Source organism: Sorex fumeus, unplaced genomic scaffold (genome assembly GCF_029834395.1).
Source record: "Sorex fumeus unplaced genomic scaffold, SorFum_2.1 ptg000009l, whole genome shotgun sequence".
Classification (NCBI taxonomy): Eukaryota; Metazoa; Chordata; class Mammalia; order Eulipotyphla; family Soricidae; genus Sorex; species Sorex fumeus.
The window spans coordinates 21,265,713-21,287,561 of record NW_026606066.1 but is presented as its reverse complement, the minus strand read 5'-3'; the positions used below and the strand labels follow the sequence as shown (position 1 = coordinate 21,287,561).

Genomic DNA, 21,849 nt, shown 5'->3' with positions numbered 1-21,849 from the left:
CTTCACCAGTGCCCATTTTCCACCACCATGGATCCCAGTATCCCTCCCACCCCCCACCCCCCCACCCCACCCTGCCTCTGTGACAGGGCATTCCCTTTTGTTCGAGAGAGTCCATTCTAGATTTTGAGTAGGAGTTTAAAGCTTACTAAATTGTCTGAGCCACTGCCACGATTCCAGTGTATGTGATGTGAAGCGAGCCTTGAGGGTTCTTGAAAGAGCTTGGTCTTCTGGTCTGTGGCCAGCCTCAAAGGTCAGGGGTGCCACTCAGGGCCACACTGGTTCCCCTTAAAATGGATTACATGAACGAAGAATAAATCTTTTTCTGAAATTATCTATCTCTTCGACTTCTCTAGACAGGGACAGTGAATTCCACAAGTGTGAGTGGTCCTTCCTTTTGTTTATGTTTTGAAAGTGTTCAAAGCCACTTTCTCCAACATTTTAGGAAACTTATTTTTACTCAGGCATTGAGGAACATTTTGGTTCATAATCTAAAATGACTAACTTTTAGATATGTAACCATATCTCTTCTCCTTCCTTCCTTCCTTCCTTCCTTCCTTCCTTCCTTCCTTCCTTCCTTCCTTCCTTCCTTCCTTCCTTCCTTCCCCTCTCTCCCTCGTTCCCTCTTTTTCTTTCCTTTTCTTTTTCTTTCCTCTTGGCTCTTTGGGCCGTGCCTGATTCTGATCAAGGCTTACTCCTGACTCTGTGCTCAGGTTTTACTCCTGACTCAGAGATCACTACTGGAGAGCTTGGGGGACCTGTGGGTTTCTGGGAATCAAACCAGGTCTGTCATGTGCCAGGGTAGTGCCTTATCTACTGGACTCTCTGACCCTGATCATCTTGGTTTTTACCTCTAGCTCTGACTATATTTCATCTCTCTTAGGTACCTAGACACAGGCAGAATGGTAGCTGTCTTATTTCTTTACATACATCTCTGCTACCAAAATTATAGTTTAATCCTTAGTGTCAACAATGGCACATTATATAGGAGAAATCACCACCTAGGGTCCTAAGAGTTAATTCCCCTCCCTCCCTCCCTCCCTCCCTCCCTCCCTCCCTTCATTCCTTCCTGCATCACAAAGGCGATGCTTAGGAGTTACTCCTGGCTCTACACTCAGAAATTTTACTCCTGATGGTGGTGGGGGACCATATGGGATGTGGAAGATCGAACCCTGGACTGGCCGCATATAAGACAAATGCCCTACCCACTGTACTGTCACTCTGGCCCCTGCCAGTCTCAGTGCTGAAATGGAAAAAATCTGGCATTTTCCCTTCTCTTTTGGCATCATCTTTCTAGTTATCTTCCTCTTTCTCATTGACAGTATTGTAGTAAATCAGGAGGTGACTTTTCTCAGAGGGGGAAAAGTCTTTGCATTGTTTTGTTTTCCACTACAGTGTGATTTTATTGTTTGTTCTCATTTCTCTTGGTCTGTTATTTTCTTCCTCCTTCTCTCCCTCCCTTCCTTCTTCCCTCTAGAGATCAGTGAATTAACTATGATTAGTAAGTTCTTTCAGAGAGTATAGCTCTACATGTTTGCTTTGTCTAATGATCATTTGAGAGAATAGTTCAGTTATCTCCTAATCACTTTCTGACATAGCATACTATAATTTTAAATTCAATAATAATATTTGGGGTTGTTTCTCCGGTCATATGGTTTTTTTTCCTCCCTAGAGGGCTATAATTCATACTTTCAAGCTGGAGGACTGGGTTCAGTCTCGGGCACTGCATGATCCCCTGAGCACTGCCAGGAATAGACCCCCTCCCCCAAACTTCAGCGCTAGTGGGTGAAAATCACGTACCAAAAAGTTAAGTAGCACAAAATAAGTATGTTTGCATTGTTTTCACTGTTCTTTGTGATTGTGCTAATTCTTTTGCAGATCTTATTTATTGTGAAAAAAAAATACTATACCAGTATGAAACTGGTCACTATTGTGTATGTGTGTATGTGTGTATGTAGTGTGTGTGTGTGTGTGTGTGTGTGTGTGTGTTTCTGCATCTATGAACATTCTTTGGGGGGGGCAGTGCTCAGGGCTTACTCCCAACTCTGTTCTCAGGGATCACTCCTGGTAGGATTTGGGGACTATAAAAAGTCCCAGGGGATCAAACTCAGGTCAGACACGTTCAAGGCAAGGGACCTACCAGTACTACCAGTCTGTCTCACATTTTCCCCCATTCTTTTTGACCTTATTAACTTTCTGATTAATAAATTATTTATATTCAAACTCACTACATATGGTAGTAGGCTACATTGGTTGGTTCTTGTAGTTTTTCATATCCAGGGTTGCTATAGTATTAAAATACTTTCCTACTTCACTAACTGTAGTGCAATTTTGAGCATTTCAGATCACAAGCATTACATTTTCTTATATCATTTGCCTGTTGCCACTTGGCTTTGCAATCATTTTGTGGTGATCTTCCCAAGTATAGTCCATTTAAAGGCTGGATTAGAAATGAGAGATTTTTAATTAATTAATTAATTTATTTTTTGCTTTTGGGGTCACACTCAGGAATGCACAGGGGTTACTCCTAGCTCATGCACCCAGGAATTACTCCTGGCAGTGCTTGGGGGAACCATATGGGATGCTGGGACTCGAACCCGGGTCTGGTGCATGCAAGGCAAATGCCCCACCTGCTGTGCTATCGCTCCAGCCCAGAAATGGGAGATTTTGAAGGCATTCATTTTTTAAAAAAAATTGTAGCACCGTAGCACTGTCCTCCCGTTGTTCATTGATTTGCTCCGGCGGGCCCAGTAGCGTCTCCGTTGTGAGACTTATTACTGTGTTTGGCATATCCAGTACGTCATGAGGAGCTTCCCAGGTTTTGCCGTTTGGGTGAGATACTCTCGGCAGCTTGCCGGGCTCTCTGAGAGGGGCGGAAGAATCAAACCCAGCTCAGCCAAGCCAGCCGTGCGCAAGGCAAACGCCCTATCACTGTGCTATTGCTCCAGCCCTTTTTAAAATTAAGAGAATAAATATAACAGTTGCAAAACTATTTTATTTTTAAAGTTATATTAATTTAATAATATGTATTTATTTGTATACAGTTTAATTTTCTCTTAAGTGTTCTCATGTGTTTATTAGAAATAATTTACTAGTGTGATTAACAACTCATTATTTCTCACAAGAGCAAGTAAAAGTGAGCATTGCCATGACACATGTTTATGGATTTACACATGCTCAGTAACAAGGAAACTAGCACTCACTAATTTTCAGCGAAGGAAAAACTGGAGGCAATATTCTAGATTGCCCACCATTTTTGTAGGATACTGTTTTCGTATCTCACTTCTGCCATCCTCACCGACTTCTGGAAAATGTTGCTTGAGTTGAGACAAATGATCTTGTTCTTTCCTTTATTATCTTTCTCATCCTGCCTTGGTTATTTCCACAGTTAATTAAGCTGCTGCTGAAAAAGGAGGACTCTCAAATACTCTGGGAGTAGGAAAGAGAGAGTCGGGCAGTTTCCAACCCCCAAACTGCAGCATGCACCCCAAGTGAAATAGGGCTATTGCCAGAAGGAAACATTCCACTTCTCATTCTCTTCATTTGGTGATGAAGCCAGAGATAGCAGCTGTGCTGTAAGTTAGTTGGCGTGCTGGTTCTCAGCAACATAAATCAGCTGATAATAATTGCCTACTTTTCTATTTAATGAAGTCTTGGACTTTTCCTAGTTCTGCCAGTCACGGCAGTTAACGAATCAAACAGCATTGTTGAAGACTAACCCGAATTCAGATTCTGTGGTGGCCTTAAAACCTGAAAGCTTTCAGGCAGAATCCATAAGGAATTGTATCGAGTGTTTAGTAAAGATTTTTTAGGGGGTCAGCTCTGAAAGAAAATGGCTTGAGTTTTCCTCTTGGATTTCAACTTCACTCTTTTATAATGTGTTTTTTCATTCTGTATCCTTTCCCTCTCTTTGTTTCTTCTAAAGAAATAATTATATCAATGGGTTTTAAGTTTCCAAGCAGAAATCTTCAGGTTTTTAATGCAGAAGTTACACAGTGTCAAACTTGTGTGTCATAATATGATAAGTAGGTCCCCAGTATGAACATTAGTGAGTAGGTATTTGCCTGCCCACAGTGATCTGCTAATTTTAAAGCATTCTTCACACCTCCAACTCCTATGATACCTTTTACTATGGCTCTCCAGTTTTAACTTTTCTCTGCAAATACTAACAAAAGCCGCATTCTCATCCTCCTCTTTTTATATTTCTTAAAAATGTTTCTTTGGGGCGGGAGAGATAGTACAGGATGGTAAGGTGCTGGGTTCGACTGGGTTCGATCTCTGTCACCCTCTGTGGTCCCCTGAGCACTGAGGACTTTGGGGGCTGGGGCCCCAAAGCAAAAAAAAAAAAAGTTTGCCTGTCTTTAGGCTATCTAGCTTTTTTTCCAGTTTTTTATTCTGCTTTCAATTGGACTATACTTGTATATACAGACACCAAATCACACAAAACTAACTACAAAGCTGAATGGAAGGGGACATTAATAGGTTCATTTTTATGTGGTACAAATCAGAATATTCGTCTTACTTTTTGCTTGAGTAGTTTTTTCCTGTTTGCTACTCTGAATCTGAAATAACAGGTCCCGATAGCTAGTACAAAGGCAAAGGCACTTCCATATTTAGCATGCAGCTGAGGCTGTGGCTGCCGCTTTAGTTCAGTCCTACTTTGAATCCGAGTACTCCAGATGTGGCCCCTGAGCACTGCTGGGTGAGGCTCCCCCCAAAAAGTAAATAAAGAGGCAAAAATTTGTTGTAATATGTAGTATAAAGGGCAGGAGCGATAGCATAGCGGGTCATTTGCCTTGCCCACGGCCAACTTGGGTTTAATTCCTCCGCCCCTCTTGGAGAGCCCAGTAAGAGCCTGGCAAGTTCTCCATGAAGTATTCAATATGCCAAAAACAGTAACAACAAGTCTCACAATGGAGATGTTACTGGTGCCCGCTCGAGCAAATTGATGAACAATGGGAGGACAGTGACAGTAACAGTGACAGTAGTATAAAATTTGTTATTTATTTATTTTTTTGTTTCTGGGACACATGCATAATTTTTTTTTGCGAAGGGCCTCACCCAGGGATTACTTTTTGCTCTGCAGTCAGAGGTTAGTCCTGGCTTCGTGGAGGTGCTCCAGGGACTATATGGAGTTCTGGGGGTTTAAACTCAGTTTTGCCACATGCAAGATAAACAGCCTACCCTCTCCCCCCCTATAATCTTTTATAATCAAAAAGAATCTTGTCATACTTTACTTATATTTTTTAAGTTTGAAAATAAAGGTAAAGGTAAAGGCCCTCCCGTTGATCGTCGATTTGCTCGAGCGGGTCCAGTAACGTCTCCATTGGAGACTTTGTTGTTACTGTGTTTGGCATATCGAATACTCTCGGCAGCTTGCCAGTTTGAAAATAACAGTCCACAACACCCAAAAGGAGAGAGAGAACACAGGGGATTGCCCTGCCACAGAGACGGGGGGATGGGGGGATGGGGGTGGGAGGGATATTATCCATGGTGGTGGAAAATGGGCACTGGTGGAGGGATGGGTATCTGATCATTGTATAATTGAAACCAAAGCACAAAAAATTGTAAATCTACAACTTTAAAAAAAATAAAATAAAATAAAGGGAAACAAAAAAAAAAAAAATAACAGTCCAAAAAAATTTCAAGGACTTTGTCAATCTTTTTCTTCCATTTCTTGGTGGACATTTGAAACGGTTAAAGTTTATGTGACTTTTTTTTTCTTTGTAAAAAGTATTCTGCCTCATACCAGTATTGGGTTAATTGTGAATATTTTGAGGTTACCCTTCATAATGATGTTGAGGTTAGGGAAAAGCAAGGCAGAGAATGATGGTTTCTGGAAACTGTTTCAATTTATCTCTTAATAGGATGTAATTGAAGGAATTCTTTCGAAGAATAGAGTGTATCACATACATTTTAAAGATGCATTTGGCTACCTTTTGCATTTGAGAATATATGTTTTATCTGATAATACCTGTAAATAAAATTTATATACATATATATATTTTCTGCTTTTTTTTTTTTGCTATGCTGTTGTGATGTGTAAATGCGTCCAGGAGGTAGATGTTTCTCTCAGCATTTTATTACCAGAATAATGTTTCTCAGGCTTAACTAGAAAGCAGTGGTCCTCCACCTTGGCTGCACAGTAGAATCACCTGGGAGCTTTTGAAAAAATCCATTCCCAGTTTGTATCCTAAACCAATTTACATCAGTGTCCCTGGGGCTGGTATACAGGCTTTGGTATTTTTTAAAACTCCCCAGTCTATTTCAATGTGCAACCAAGGCTGAGAACCACTGCTTCAGAATAAAGTTAGAAATAGCATCTGCTCAGATTTCACTGCACGTGATATTGGAGCTTGAGTAGGTTTGATTTCTTAACCAAGGCAGTGGGGGATATTTTTGACACAAATATCAGATAAGGAAGAATTTATTTAGTATTTGCATAAGTTGTGAAAATGTGTTACTTTGGGTAAGCATAATTTAATCATTTGAAGTCAGAGTCAATTTAAATTGTTCCCTTTCAATGATAGGAATAACTTTTCTTTTAGTGCCGTGTGACTCTGACGGTTTCAGGGACAGAAGAACACTAAGGTTTGACTTTTTCCTGATTCTTTCCTCTTCAAATCCTTTATTTGTTTGAAGTATATATTTAGACTGTTGATTCTGAGAGGGTTTGCAAAAGCTTACTAGGACACAGGAAGCAGACCATAATTAGATACACAGAAAATAATCAGAAAGAAATATAATAAAGAACCATGTCCTCAGAAATACACCTAAAAATTTATGGCCTATGCACGGTTAGCATTACCAGACACTTTTTTTTTTTTTTTGCTTTTTGGGTCACACCCAGCAATGCACAGGGGTTACTCCTGGCTCTGCACTCAGGAATTACTCCTAGCGGTGCTCAGGGATGGGATGTTGGGAATCGAACCCGGGTCAGCCACATGCAAGGCAAATGCCCTATCTGCTGTGCTATCACTCTGGCCCCCTTACCAGACACTTCTTAAGCCAACAGGCATACAGCACTCTGCATCTGCAGGAAAAGGGATATAACCAGGGCCTTTTTCTCTGTGCCTCTGAGGCATAGTCAAGGAACCCAAAACACTGGAGACTAGTGACCAGTATTAAGAAAGAAATGGGGTGCCCACATACAAAGAAGAAACAGACTAGGAAGAGACTAACCTCTAACATTTATGTTATGAACTAGACATTCTGCAGGGAACTTGATAACTCTGCTTATTTTATAGCAGTCCTATATTGATTGCATTATTAAGCTCTTTTACAGAAAAGCAAATGAGTTCAAAGCCAGCTCTGTCCGATAGTGACTGTGGCTTTTCTTTAAGTGGTACCTGGTGATCCCGTCCCTGTCAATCACAGTTCCTTACTCATACTTTGTACTATTGTCACTGTCCTCCCGTTGTTCATCGATTTGCTCGAGTGGGCCCAGTAACATCTCCAGTGTGAGACGTTGTTGTTACTGTGTTTGGCATATCGAATACATCACGGGGAGCTTGCCAGGCTTTGTCATGAGGGCATGATACTCTCGGTAGCTTTCCAGGCTCTCTGAGAGGGGCGGAGGAATCAAACTCAGGTCAGCCATGTTGTCCGTTTGCAAGGCAAATGCCCTACTGTGATAGCACAAAACCCGCTGTGCTATCGCTCCAACCCTTGTACTATTGTAGGAGTTTTTTTTTTCGGGGGGGGGGGGGCGTTAACACCCATAGGTGCTCAGGGCTTACTTCTGCCTCTGTGCTCAAGAATCACACCTGGTGGGGCTCCAGGGATCATATGTGGTGCCTGAGACTGTATGGCAAACCCCCACTGCCTGCCACACTATCGCTTCTACTTCTTTGGTTCCTGTAGAAACGATGTCTTCATGGGGGAGAGGATGGTTGAGGGAAAACAGAGGAGATGAATGGGCCTAGAGAGATAATACATCGGGCTGCTCCTGGTCCAATTCCCAGAACCCCAAATGGTCTCCCAAGCCAGTTAGGAGTGATCCTTGAGCACAGAACCAGGGCCCTGCACCCTTCTGGGTATGGTTCCTCCCTCCCGACTCCTGAGCCCCCCCAACAAAAGGCCATGAAGCAGCATTAGACAGTATCTCATAACTATCTATGTAATTTTCTCTTCTCATTTTCTCAGGTTGTGTCTTGGAGGTGTTGGTGCTTTCTCCCCCTCCTAAACCATCATATTTCCAGGGAAGGATGTTTGATGTTATTTACATCCCCCTCCATACCCAAAAGGCCCTTTCTGGCAATACCGTGGCCGGGCACTCTGGGCTGGGCTGGCAGGGCTGTGAGCATGTGTGTGCGTCCTGCTTTGATCTGTCTCCCACCCACTGGGCTCCCCACTGAGGGAGGGATGCATTTCAGCAGACAGGAAGGCCTTTTCCTTGCAGCCCCATTCCAGGTCTGCTGCCCACTCCTGTGAAATTTCTCGCGGGATGTGCTTCAGAGGGAGTTGCTGAGCAGACGCAAGCCTGGGAAGACTGGCTGCTGTGCCCGGCCTGGCAGGGCCCTGGCTGATAGCTGCAGGGCAGCCGCTGTGCTGCCTTGATTTCCAGAGTTTCCTGAGTGCTTCCAACTTGGGCCTTGTGGTTTTCTCAATTTCCTTTGCTTTCTTTTTCTTTTTCCGCCCCCTCTATCCTACATCTGTGCTGTGGAAACCACTTTCATATTTCAGTCTCCCTGATTCCCAGCATTGCGCCCCATCCTTTCAGGCCTGGCAAGGCAATGCCGCTGGACCTGTGCTCTGAACTGACCCTTCTAGCCTCTTTGCCTTCTCTCCAGTCCCCTTTGCTCCCACCAATGGTGTCTGCCACCCCAAGTCTGCTTTCAACATCAGCACCCCAGTGACACTTGTTAGAAGCACAGCTTGGCAGGTCCCACCTAGGCCCACCAGATCCACATTTACATCTCTACCCCGTGACCTGCAGACATTTGAGCAGTGCTGTTCTTATTCACACTGCTTCTGTGATGGTGATTTCCTGAGAAAGGGACGACAGTGTTTAGAACCTGTTCCTAATGAAGAAAGAATCAGATTCAACATTTCTCTCCATTTATTCATCTTTGGGCAGTAATTTGTAGGGACCAAAACTAGTGACCGTGTTTGGGAACAAATGACTTTGCCTACCCACATGAGCAAAGTTCAGACACTGGGATAAGCTTGGATAATTTCATTGCCAGACTCTTTCAAAATATTTTGAATAACCACCTTATCCTTGTTGTTTGTTTTGTTGTTTTGTATTTTTCTTTTTTTGGGGGGGCATACCCACTGATACTCAGGAATAACTCCTGGCTCTGCACTCAGAAATCACTTCTGAGAGTACTTGGGGAACTGTAAGGGATATTGGGGATTGATCCTGGGTCAGCCATGTGCAAGGCACACTCCCTAACTGCTGTACTATCTCTCTAACTCCTAAATTCCTGTTTTGGAAAGAAATATAGTGTGGGGGGGAGGGGGCTGAAGAGAGATATTATAGGGATAGGGACTTAGGTACTTGCCTTGTACACTTCCAACTCTGGTTCAATTCTTGGCACTGTATGCGGACTGCCAGGAGTAATCCCTGAACTCAGAGACAGGAGTAAATCCTGAACACTGTTGGGTGTATTCCCTTCCTCTCCTCTTTCGAAAAAAAAGAAAAGAAAAAAGAAAAAGAAAAGATATGAAGGATAATTATTTGGTGGAAGGCTATTTGTTCAGAGACATTAATATTTCTCAACATTTGAAACATTAAGAGGCCAGAGAGAATAGAGAGGCTAGGGTGCTTGCCTTGCATGCAGCCAAACCAGGTTCAATCCTAGCACCTCATATGGTTCTCTGAATCCCACCAGGAGTGATCTCTGATTGCAGAGCCAGGATTAAGCCTGGAGCACTGCTGGGGTGACCCAAAAAACAGTTAGATAAATAAACACATAAATAAAAGATCTGTACATTTGTCATGGTCTGTTTTGACGGTTTTAACAAAAATGCCAGGGTGGTGATATGGAGCACTTGTAAATATTGGAAAGGTATTGCTTGGGGCCAGATGGTTGGGTAGGGATTCTCTTCCAGGCTGCATACTTTTCTGTGTCCTCACATGGCCCTGGGGCAAATGAGCTGTGTTGTCCTTTGGTAGTGAAGGATAGAGAGGGGAGGTCCTCTTATAAGATATGCTAATCTTCACATTCTCTTGATCTATCACCCCTTGAAGCACCATCTCTTCATACCAATGACTGAGGAAATTTGAGCCTAATTTCAGGTCCTAGTAAATATGTCAACAGGAATTTTGTTGCTTCCTGGAAGGCAACTAAGCAAAAAAAATTTTTTTTTAATTTATATATTAATACGGCCTGTAGAGATAGCACAGCTGGTAGGGCATTTGCCTTGCACACGGCCAACCCGGGTTCGATTCCTTTGTCCCTCTCGGAGAGCCTGGCAAGCTACCGAGAATATCCCGGTCTCATGGCAGAGCCTGGCAAGCTCCCTGTGGCATATTTGATACGCCCAAAACAGTAACAAGTCTCACAATGGAGACGTTACTAGTGCCTGCTCGAGCAAATCGATGAATAACAGGAGGACAGTGCTACAAATTTTATTTACTTAGCTACATCTAAATATGAGCCATTGGCAATATGCACTGATGTCACCATGTTAAAATAGGGTTGGATAGCTCATAAAGCACTGACTTCTTCCTCTTTATAATCATAACCTTGTTTGTGGAAATGTTACTTATGAATGTTCAGTGAGAGCACTGGTCACACAACCCAAGGCAGAATGACTCATTCTTTCCCCCAAGGCAGGGTTCACTGTGTCTTTTAGAGGCCAGACTGCAGGGAAAGGCAGTGCAGGTAAGTGAATGCTGTAGGCAGGAGAGGCCTGAGCCCCTTAGCCGAGTGGTGATGAGCGGCAGTGATGCTGCATGCAAAAATGTGATTTGTGCAATTAGACCAACACAAGCCCCTCCCAGCCCTCCACCTGTTCTTCCATCTGCCCTCACACTGCTCTTAGGAGGAGGAGTGTTGGTGAGGGCAGTATCTGTGCCCCCATGATTCTCTTCTTTTAAATCCTCAGGACATTTAAGGAGCTGATACCCTAAACTGTGAAGGAACAGAATTTGATACATTTTATCCATAATTCAAAGGCCCCCCCTCCCCGTTTCACACACACACACACACACACACACACACACACACACTCATACATGTGTACACACATACATGCACATACATGTGCTTTCTATAATGTTAATATGATACTCTGTGTAGGAAGTGACACCAACCATTTCAATGCAAGAACTAAAAACAGTGTTTTTCCAAACTTTGACCCAGCTCTGCTTCAATGCAGAAGAATTTTCTCTCCTATGAGCATTGGTTGTTTATTGTGCAATTTGATTAATGATTTAGAAGTTTAGCGTTGGAAAGGCATTCATTTACATTGAATAAAAAATGGTGAGAATGTGGAGTATGTGTGCTTTGCAGAAACATTACTCTTCATTCTGTGAACAAGGGGCATCTGTTTCAACTGGACCCTACCTAATGCTGCAGGCATTCCCAGTAGGCCAGCTCTGCCCTGAGCAGATGCTGGTCACTTGGAACAGGCATGGCCTGAGCAGTGTTCATTTCTTCTTCAGAAGCAACTTAGTGTCAAACCCAACACCAGAGAACAGATGGGAACCTGACTTCAGTTGGGTTTCAGGTCTTATTTACTGGATGGGAGTTGCTGAATTAAAAACTGTTAGATTTAGGAAGCCTGTAGTCAGTGAAATAGATAAGAATAGTGAAGAAGGAAAAATGTGAACACAATGGAAAAAATATAGACAGGTGAGAGAATTTCTTAGGAGCTAATCCTTTTGGCCAAAAGCACACTATAAAAAATAGAAAGAATTGCATATGAGTTACATGTCATAATGTTTTGGTCAAGTTATTTCGCCTCTAGGATCCTCTTGGTAATTTGAGGATTATAGCACTTGGTATCTGTATACCAAATTGGAATATTCTGGCCGGGCAACTTTAAGTCAATTTAGTTAACTAGAAGCTCATTGTAAGCTGAGGCTATTTGCATGATCCCCAAATACATTTTTCTTTTATCACGTAAACATGATAAAAATGCTTTTTTAATTACTTGGGTAATTCTTGTGCTTTGTTTTTGTTTGGAGGCCACACCTGGCAGTGCTCAGGGCTTCCTCCTGGCTTTTCGCTCAGGGATCACTCCTAGTTGTAGTTGGAGGACAATAGGGGTATGAGGGATTGAGCCCAGGTTGGCCATGTGCAAGGAAAGCACTCTGCCTACTGTACTGTCTTGCTGACCCTGATTCTTGTGCTTTTGGATAGCAGTTTAAAAGTGACTTATTTTGACCTGGTAGATTTGATTGATGCTTAGTATTTAATTGGATCTATACAGGAGACATTTGGCATCACTTAAAAATAATAATCCACATCCTATGGGCTATTGCAGAAAAATGTGTTTTAATAATGCCAAACCATTTAAAGTATTGTTATTTCATGTGTATATAAAACACTGGGGAGGGGGTGGGGTCGGGAAGGCAGAGCAGTAGTACAATGAGTAGGGCGTTTGCCTTCTATACGGCTGATGGGCTGATCGGGTTAAATCTTGGCATCCCATATGGTCCCTTGAGTGACATCTGAGTGCAGAGCCAGAAATAAGGCTTAAACACTGCTGGATGTGGTCCCCAAACCAAAAACCCTTTAAAAAAAATACCTCCCCCTTTTTTTTTGTAGGAGCGGGGAGGTGTTGTCTAGAGTAGTAGAGTAGTATTTCTAAAACTATGATTCACAAAAGCATTATTTTCCTATGACGTTAGTGTGGATTTAATTATGGCATCTCACTATAGGACTTATCAGAAGCTTTGGCAGTACTAATATTCCCAGTGATTCACAAAAGCATTATTTTCATCTAATGTTAGTGTGGATTTAATTATGGCAGGAATTATCGGAACCCTTGGCAATAGTTGAATACTTTGCAATCCAAAGAATACTCCCCATGATTCTTTGTTTGGGGGCTTCCCAAGCAGTGTTCAGGAAGTGCAGGCGGGGAGGGGGCGATGGCACTGCGATGGCACTGCAGACAATACTTGCTCTTATTGAAGAGGCTGGATGGTTCAATGCTTAGGCCCAGGAGTATGGTAGGTACTGCTTGTGCTCAGCAGTGGCAGGTGCTCCAGAGCTTCCTCCACGACACACAGTGGTGCACAAGGAACCATGTGCTGCTGTGTATCAAACCAGGGGCCTGCTCATGGCTGGGCATGGACTCCAGTCTTTGAGCTATCTCCCGGCTCTCCTCTGTGGTGCTTTTAGTGTAAGATTTCATATCTGATGTTTCCCAAGCTTATTTTACAAGGCCAGCCTCTCCCCCTCCTTCCTACACACACAAGCACACACAGATACACACACACACACACACACACACACACACACACAGATACACACACAGTTTGGGAAATGATTCTTTAGGTTTTTCATATTCATTTGTTCATTTGCCATCACAGCGGTCTTGAGGGACCAAAGAGATTATGTTCTCCCCATTTGATGGAGGAAGTGTTAAGACCCACCACGGTACATGCAGACCCAGGGCCCAGATCTCCTAATTAACTCACCCTCTGCTGAGGTCTTTTCTCAGCAGAAGCCCTTAGTTATCAGTCGCAGGATCTCTCTGGTGACTGCACAGCAGCGTTTATTTGGGTGCTGTGCCTGCTGATCTGAAGTTCTTCTGTCTCAGGGCTGGTCCACAGGGCTCTCTAGCCTTCTGGGGAGGCCTTTTTAATCCTAGCAAATTTCTTCTAATGAGGCCAAACAGTTCCCTTTGCTGTAGCTTCTTTGCAGAGCGGTTTAGACAGCCCCCAGGTAGGTTTTTAGCAGGGCTTGTGGTGGCTCACTTGTTACTCACCTATGTTCTCCTTTCTGAATTTGCTCTGTGGTGCTATGTCATGTTTTACTCTCTTTTTAGAAAGAAATTCAAGCCATGAGTCAGTGCAGCCATCCCAATGTAGTGACCTATTACACCTCCTTTGTGGTCAAAGATGAACTTTGGCTCGTCATGAAATTGCTGAGTGGAGGTAAGTGGGTCTTATTGTTTGCTTGGTTTGTTTGTTTGTTTGTTTTGACAACTACTTTGGTGTGAGATAGCCTGTTTAATTATCTTTGACTTTGTTTTGTTTCTGTTTGGGGCCCACACTCAGCCTACTAGGGCATAATCCTAGCTCTGTGCTTAGGGACCACTCCTGCTTGGGGAACCATATGGGAAACTGGGGATCACACCCAGGTTGGCCACATGCAAGCATCCTGCCCATTGGTACTATCTCTCTAGCTCTTGTCATTGTTGTTGTTTGTTTTTTGGGGTGGTGCTCAGGGTTTACTTCCGACCCTCCTTGCAGAGATTAATCCTGGCAAGCTGGGCAGACCAAATCCGGTGCTGGGGCTCAAACCCTAGTCGGCTACATGTGAGGCAAGTGCCTTACCCGCTGTGCTATTGCTCTGGCCCCTGAATTTGTTTTGATTTTGTTGTTGTTTCTGTGCTAGAAATATAACCCAGGGTCACATTCATGCAAGGTCTGTGTTTTACTGACAAGCCACATCCCTCTATCGTGAAGATTTTAGATTTAACCCCTCACTTACATGTTTAAAAGTTCTATTTGGCATATCATCTGCCTTTTTGCATTGATTCAAACCCTTTTGCAATATAGCTAATGTTTTTAGTGATATTTGTATCCTCTTCTGTACTCATCCTCTTGGTTCAGGCAAGGGCCCCAAAATACCCTCTGTGCTGTCTCCCTGCCCTTCTCTCTATTGCTTCTCCGTGCGCTCATGTCCCAAAAGGTCACATTCTTTCTGCAGTGAACACTTAACTCCATTCAAGAACATGAACCTACCCTTCCTCTTTCAGTTCTTTGCTATTAAACACTATTCAAACCCCAACCGCATTACGATGTCATGAATTATTCCAGGGCTGCTTTATTAAGTACCTGGTGATGATGGAAATGTTCTATAGTGATGCTATCTTGTTTCTATGAGTTACATGTAGCTCTGGAGCACTGGACATGTGACTAGTGTCACCGTAGAACTGAATTTGTATTCAACTTTAATTCGCTTATATTTAAGTCATCTTGACTGACTAATAGTAATGGCACTGGGCAGTGTGGATTTAGTCTGTGAACTTCTTGGAGCTGGAACGATAGTAGGGTAGGGTGTTTGCCTTGCACGTGGCTGACCTGGGTCTGATCCCCAGCACCCCATATGATTCCTGAGCACTGCCAGGAATGACCCCTGAGCACAGGAGTAATCCCTGAGTACTGCTGGTTGCGGCCCTAAAATAAACAAAAATTAGATTGTGGACTTTTAGAACTCAGATTTTAAAAGAAAGCATGGTTGAATGCCCTTTTAATTCATGGAAGCTGGGGCTCAATGAGGGCTGAATAGGTGTTATTTTAGTTGAAATGAAGAGAATTTTTTTGTATACCAAGTTTATGTGCTTGCATTGTTAATTAAAAGCAACACTATTTTTCATGCCATGTTTGCCTATGGGAAGGGAAATGATTTCCCCTCTCTAGTCTCTGATTACTGAAGTAATAAAAGCCATTGACAATTTACAAGATGCCTTTACATTTTAGCATATTATTTCTTTTAATCTTTTGAGTTCAGTATTTGATTACTGCAATAACACTAACTATTGAAGTGGTTGAGCACAAATTTTGTGGCCAGATCCTATTCAAGGCAGTTTGTTTTTGTTCTTTCATTTAATCTGGACAGCACCCTTGAATGGCTAGTGTCACTATCCCTGCTTTTCAGAACATGAGCCAGAAGATGCAAGTGAATTAAACAGCTTGCTCAAGGTTATGGTTAATTAACAGCTTACCAAAGTCACTGTTAATACTGGAATTTGTGGCCTGTTGATTTAAAGCGGTGTTGAGCTGCGAGTACTGTCACCTTCATTTTACAAGACCTGAAAAATCAAAGCTTAGAAAGATCAAGAGATTTCCTCTTAGCACCCAGCACACTGCCTCTTTAGAGTGTTCTCTTGGCCAGGATGTAAGTCCCAGTATATTTTTTTGGAAGCAAGAAATTTGGTTTAGGAGCAGAGGAGAAAGAACTTTTTGTGAGGTTTGGATGAAACCAAATGGGTGTAGCAGAACTTACAATATAAAGCCCAGTTTGGTCTGCAGGCCCAGTTCCTTCTAACTCTGAATGAAGTAGGCATCTTAATTTTTTTTTTTTAAAGGAGCTCCTTTGGATCAAACAAAGACCCAAAAATGAGATGAGAAGCATGCTGTAATTGCCTTGGGTCAGTGTGTGTAGGTCTCTGCAGGGAGCCTGGGGGAGCTCAGTTCAGTTCTGTTCCCAGTCTTGTCAATCCTATTAGTCATTGTTTCCTTGAGTGCCCACTTTGGTTCGTAATTAAAAAGGAAGAGGAAAAGAAAAAAAAGAGGGGGGAAAAAAAGTGAAGTCCATTGGGGCCTGATTGCAGTATTGAGTGCTGGGTCTGCCCCTCGGCTCTGCAGCCAGGATCTTTGTCAGTGAAATGATCTTAAAGGAGTTTCTTCCTGTGGGAGTCTACCACTCTAAAGGACATTCTGGAGTGTAGGGATCTGGAATTGCCTTGTTTGAGAGATGACTTTTACTTTCTTTTCCTGTGTGTGTGTGTGGGGGGAGGGGTAGTTGGTCTGTGATGTGCCTGCAGTGCTCAGAGGCTACTCCCAGGTCTGTGCTCAAAGGATTTGCTCCAGGTTTGCTCCTCCTTGGGTGGAGGGGGAAACCATGTAATGCTGGGATCAAACTGGGATCAGCCACATCCAAGGCAAGCTGCTTAACTGATATTCTCTCTCTCTCTCTCTCTCTCTCTCTCTCTCTCTCTCTCTCTCTCTCTCTCTCTCTCTCTCTTTCTCTCTCTCGCCCCTGCTTTCTCATTTTATTTATTATTTGGGGTATTTTTTGGGGGGCGGGCAGGGGTCAGAACTAGAACTGCTCAATAGGACGTACTTCTGGCTCTGTGCTCAGGGATCACTCCAGGTAGGACTCAGGGGACCATATGTGGAGCCAGGGATTGGACCAGGGTGTGCCACACTCAAGGCAAGTGCTTTCACTTCTGAACTGTGTCTCTGACCCTCATTTTGCCTTTTAATTTTATTTAATCATCTTTGAGTTTGACTCTGTTCCTTTTCCTGAGGACTTGTCAGAAAGCTTCGCTGTCATTTTCTAAAGAATCCAGTATAGTCTCCCTGGGCATTAGGTAAAGAGACACTGGTTTTAAGCAGTCTCCTCAGGTAAGACAAAGTGGGAAATGGGGACTCTTGCTCATTGTCCTTCCTGCATGCCAGGATTTCACTCATGCCAGCTGTGGCATATCCACCTAAGAAAAAGAGGAAGTATCTTTGGGAAGTATCATTTGCTAACAAATCTTAAAGTCCAAGTCAGTGAATATGCAGATGTTTGCTTTTTCTCTGAGTGGGGAGACGTCTGTTTTGTTCTATAATATTTCGTTATGTCAGAGATTTTAATGAGGGGTAAGTTTCTCCTCTGGTAGTAATATCTGATGGGGGAAACTCAATCCTCTTAGTTAATCATAGAGAGCCGAGAGCCAAATTCAGGTCCTGAGGTAAGTCATTTGTTAACTCTTCAGAAATGTTAAACCTCCCGGTAATTAGGGTTTTTTTTTTTTAATGGCCTGGAGGTTTGGAATATTAATTAGTATGTGTTGAAACATGAATTCTCAGTGCCAAGGATACTAATCTGCTTATTGTAACAAAGTACTGGGTATTTCTTTCTTTATAATAAAAGTCTACATCAAGCACTAAGGAAATGAAAATAAAGACTGCCTAGAGTCAGTGAAAGAAATGTTCTTATAAGACTTAGAGGCAGGTACTCAGTCCGCCTCACATGTGTTCTCTGTATTATGAGCTTGGCTCCTCTTTCTCCGCAAGTCCCTGCTATCTTTTCTTTGAGCCTCCTGATTTTTCTCTTGTCCAATTCAAGCATCTTTGACCCTCTTTTCAACCTGTAGCCATCTGTCTAGTGGGAGAGGACTAACCTGAAAGAAATCCTGAACTTTACAGCCCCCAAACATTCTCATTTTTATTTGTTTTGGGTTTGGGGGCCATGCCTGGCCATGCTCAGGTTTTTTTTCTCCTAGCTCTGAACTCAGGGATAACTCCTGGCAGGACTTGGGGAGCCTTTTGGGGTGCTGGGAATCAAACCCCAGCCAGCTGTGTGCAAGGAAAAGCACCCTACCCGCTGTACTATCTCTCGGACCTTAACATTCTGATTTTTGGCCGAGAACTTTATTTTTATTAGGGTCATCTGAAAGTGTGCTAATGAACTTGAATTTTGTGTTTCTAGTTGCACAGTAGTCTCTAGTCACACACTATAGTCCTAAAGTGTGCAAGTGATATTTCTACTTGCACACTTAAGGAATGTTTGTATTAAATTAGCAGATTAAAATAATGGCATATTTATTTTATTTTATTTTTTAAATGATCATATATTTTTTGTTTTTCTTGTATCCATGTACTTTTTCTTTAAAAATAAGGAGTTCTATTCTGAAAGAGTAATGAAAGAGCTTATACAATCTTTTCAATTCTTCCTTCTGTCCATGTAGGTTCAATGTTGGATATCATAAAATACATTGTCAATCGAGGCGAACACAAGAATGGAGTTTTGGAAGAGGCCATAATAGCAACAATCCTGAAAGAGGTTTTGGAAGGCTTAGACTATCTACACAGAAATGGTCAGATCCACAGGTATGACTTCTGTACAGATGTTTAAATTCAGAAACTCAGTTGTCTGTACCCTTAGCCCTAGTTTTTAAGGAATATTACTTTGTAAGAAACCACATTGGTAGCCATCTTATTTCAAACTTAGGCTAAATAGATGGGGAAAAAAGAACTTATCAGCAAAATAAGACAATGAATATGTTTAGATGAATTATATTGTTACCCTCAGGATTGATAAATCTGCTTTCATTGAAATAAAGCTAGAATATGAAAAAGCACTGAATGGACATGTTAAAGAAAATTAGATACTCAGTATCTTTGAAGAAGTATTTGGTTGAACTGAATGATTTATCCAACTTTGTAATATAAGCAGGACTGTTTCAAGCATTGTAAAATGTTAATTTTTTGTGGAAAAGAGGCATTTTGATGACATGTGGCATGGTACTCCTTGGCCTCTTCTGTCTCAGTGCTCAGAGGTTATTCCCTACAGTGCTTAGGGGACCATGTGGTGATGGGATCAAACCAGGAGCTCCCACATGTAGAGGATGCCCTCCAGCTCATTGAGCACTCTCTCTGACCCTATTAATTATTTCTGATGTTAACGGTGAGAAGGCAGGAGGAAACATTAATTTCATCTTTTTTTGTATGTGACATAAATGCTAACTCCAATAGTCAAGCAATGTAGAATATAAGTACCTATTTCAAATGGCTTTGTATTACTTATACTCTTATGAATAGTTTGAAGTAAATAAACATTTAACAGTAATTCTAATAATGTGATTCCTGTATCTTAAGCTTAAGTGAGCTATATTCTTAATGATATCTATTATGTCTTTCAATAATTATAAAAAATATTTAAGAAATCAAATTGTCATTTTGTGTTTAGATGATTCAGTACAGTTTCAATAACATGAAGAAGCATAATATAATACAGAATATTATAATTAGTATTTGGACTGACAATATCTAATTAAATCAAATATTTAATTAGTCTGATTAAAAATATTGTTTAAGAGGCTAGGGGGATTACTTTGTAATTGTACCACAGACACATGTCAGTGGAAACAGAATAGCTTTACACATTCTGGATTTTAATTCCTGCTAAAATGATAGCTTATTCATTTAGAGAGACTCTGTAGCTCAACCCTCAGTTGCAAACTATAAAATCACAACACACCTTTTTACTTTTGTAAAATCTGTGATAAAATTGTAATATTTACAAAATAATAATTACATGAAATATCTGCAATATGAGATAGATCTTAACGTTTGCCTGATTTAATGTCTGCACTCCATAATTTATTTTCCTTTTTTTTCCTAATAGGGATTTGAAAGCTGGTAATATTCTTCTTGGTGAGGATGGTTCAGTACAGATAGCAGGTAAAGCTGAAAAAGAGAAAATGTCTTTGTTTTCAGAAGTGTAAGAGTTTCCAGAAATGTAGAAGCTTTTTTCTAAGAAATACGTAAATGCATGTTATCTGTTTTAAGAATGTATCTGCCCTATTAAAACATGTTTTGGGTTTGAGACAGAATATGCTCTCCTGTTCTTTGTTAGACCTCATTGTATTAATAATAATATTTTAGAACATAGCTTTTGAGGAAAGACTGTGTTATTTTGATTATGTATTTTTATGCTTTTACTTTTAACTCTTTATAAAACTGCAAAAATAATCCTGCTTTTTTTGTTTTGAATTTTGTTTTGGGGTCACACATGACCCATGCTCAGGCTTTACTACTGGCTTGGTACTTTGGAGTCACTCCCAGCAGTGTCTAGGGGTCCATATGTGATGCCAGGGGTTCAACCCAGGTTGGCCACATGCAAGGAAAGTGCCTTACTTGTTGTACTTTCTCTCTTGCCCCAAGGAAAGCACATGTAAGAGTTTCTTGATGAGTTTTCAGAATGTATCTTTTATGTTCAAAGATTAGAATTGTGAACTCTTAAATGTAGGACTTGATTTGCTCTGAATTCCGATCCTGCATGGCTGATCTTGACAGGTGGGAGGCATGCCCAGGCAGTAAATATCTGTTGAGTGAATGCATCAGACAAGTACCTTCCATGTGTAGAACCCGTCCTTAGTGATTGCACCTGGAATAGCCTGAAAGGCCTGGGACAGGTACAGTCCTATCTATGGAAACTTGTTTTCCTCACCTCCATAAAGGTCTGTGTCATCAGTTCTCTCAGCTGTCATTGTTTTTGCCATTCTCCCAACTGGACTGGCTGTTTGTTGCAGGGTTTTTTGTTTATTTGTCTGTTAGGTTGGATGTTTTTGTTGTTCTTGTTCAACATTTCGGTTTCCAGGTACAAAATATTCCTTGCAGCATAACTCTTGAGCTTATTCTTGGTGAGAATCAGTATTGTGACACATTGATTACTATTGGTGTGTGCATCAATCTTCCTCCTCCTCCTCCTCTCCTCCTCTCCTCCTCTCCTCCTCTCCTCCTCCTACTCCTTCTCTTCCTCTTTTTCCTCCTCCTCCTCTTCCTCCTTTCCCCTTTCTTCCTCCTCTTCCCCTTCCTCTTCTCTTTCTGCCTCTCCCTCCTTCTGCCTTTCCTGAACCTCTTCCTACCCTCATCGTTCCCTTCTCCTTACCCTTCTGTCCTCCTCCTCCTCCTTCTCCTCCTCCTCCTCCTCCTCCTCCTCCTCCTCCTTCTCCTCCTCCTCCTCCTCCTCCTCTTACTCTCTTCTCTACCCCCTCCTTTCCCTTCTCTACAACCCCCTCTCTCTTCCCCCTTCCCTTCTGTGCTCAAGGCTTACTCCTACCTCTGTGTCAGGAATCATTCCTTGAGGGACTTAGGAGACCAAATGGGGTGCTTGCTGGAGGGATGGAATTCACATCACCCGTGTGCAAAGGGAGTATCTTACCTGCTGTACTATTTCTCTAACCTTCATCTCCTTTTTCTTAAGCAGGTGTGGGGGAGTCCTACCTTTAGCATAGATCTGGGGTCTTCACATATCTAGTTATGTGAACAGGGTTGGCAGTGTTTGGTTTCAGTTTCTTTGTAGAGAAATTTGAACATCAAACTTTGTTATTAAAAAATGTAAATGTGCAGCCTAAAAGACCATCCCTCATACTATTTCCCCCTTAATATAATGGGTGAAACTTGAATCATCTCTTCTCATTGTGTGTCACTGTCTAGGCTCTGTGACA

At 42.0% G+C, this 21,849-nt stretch overlaps 1 protein-coding gene across 1 annotated transcript in view; it reads left to right on the top strand.

Annotated features, from left to right (window-relative positions):
• The window catches only part of STK39 (serine/threonine kinase 39), a 301,932-nt gene that overhangs the window by 64,078 nt on the left and 216,005 nt on the right, over positions 1 to 21,849 (top strand). Inside the window, exons 3-5 of the mRNA XM_056110251.1 lie at positions 13,945 to 14,053; positions 18,586 to 18,727; positions 20,025 to 20,080. Coding sequence (XP_055966226.1) covers positions 13,945 to 14,053; positions 18,586 to 18,727; positions 20,025 to 20,080 — 307 coding nt within the window. The remainder of the gene's footprint in view (positions 1 to 13,944; positions 14,054 to 18,585; positions 18,728 to 20,024; positions 20,081 to 21,849) is intronic.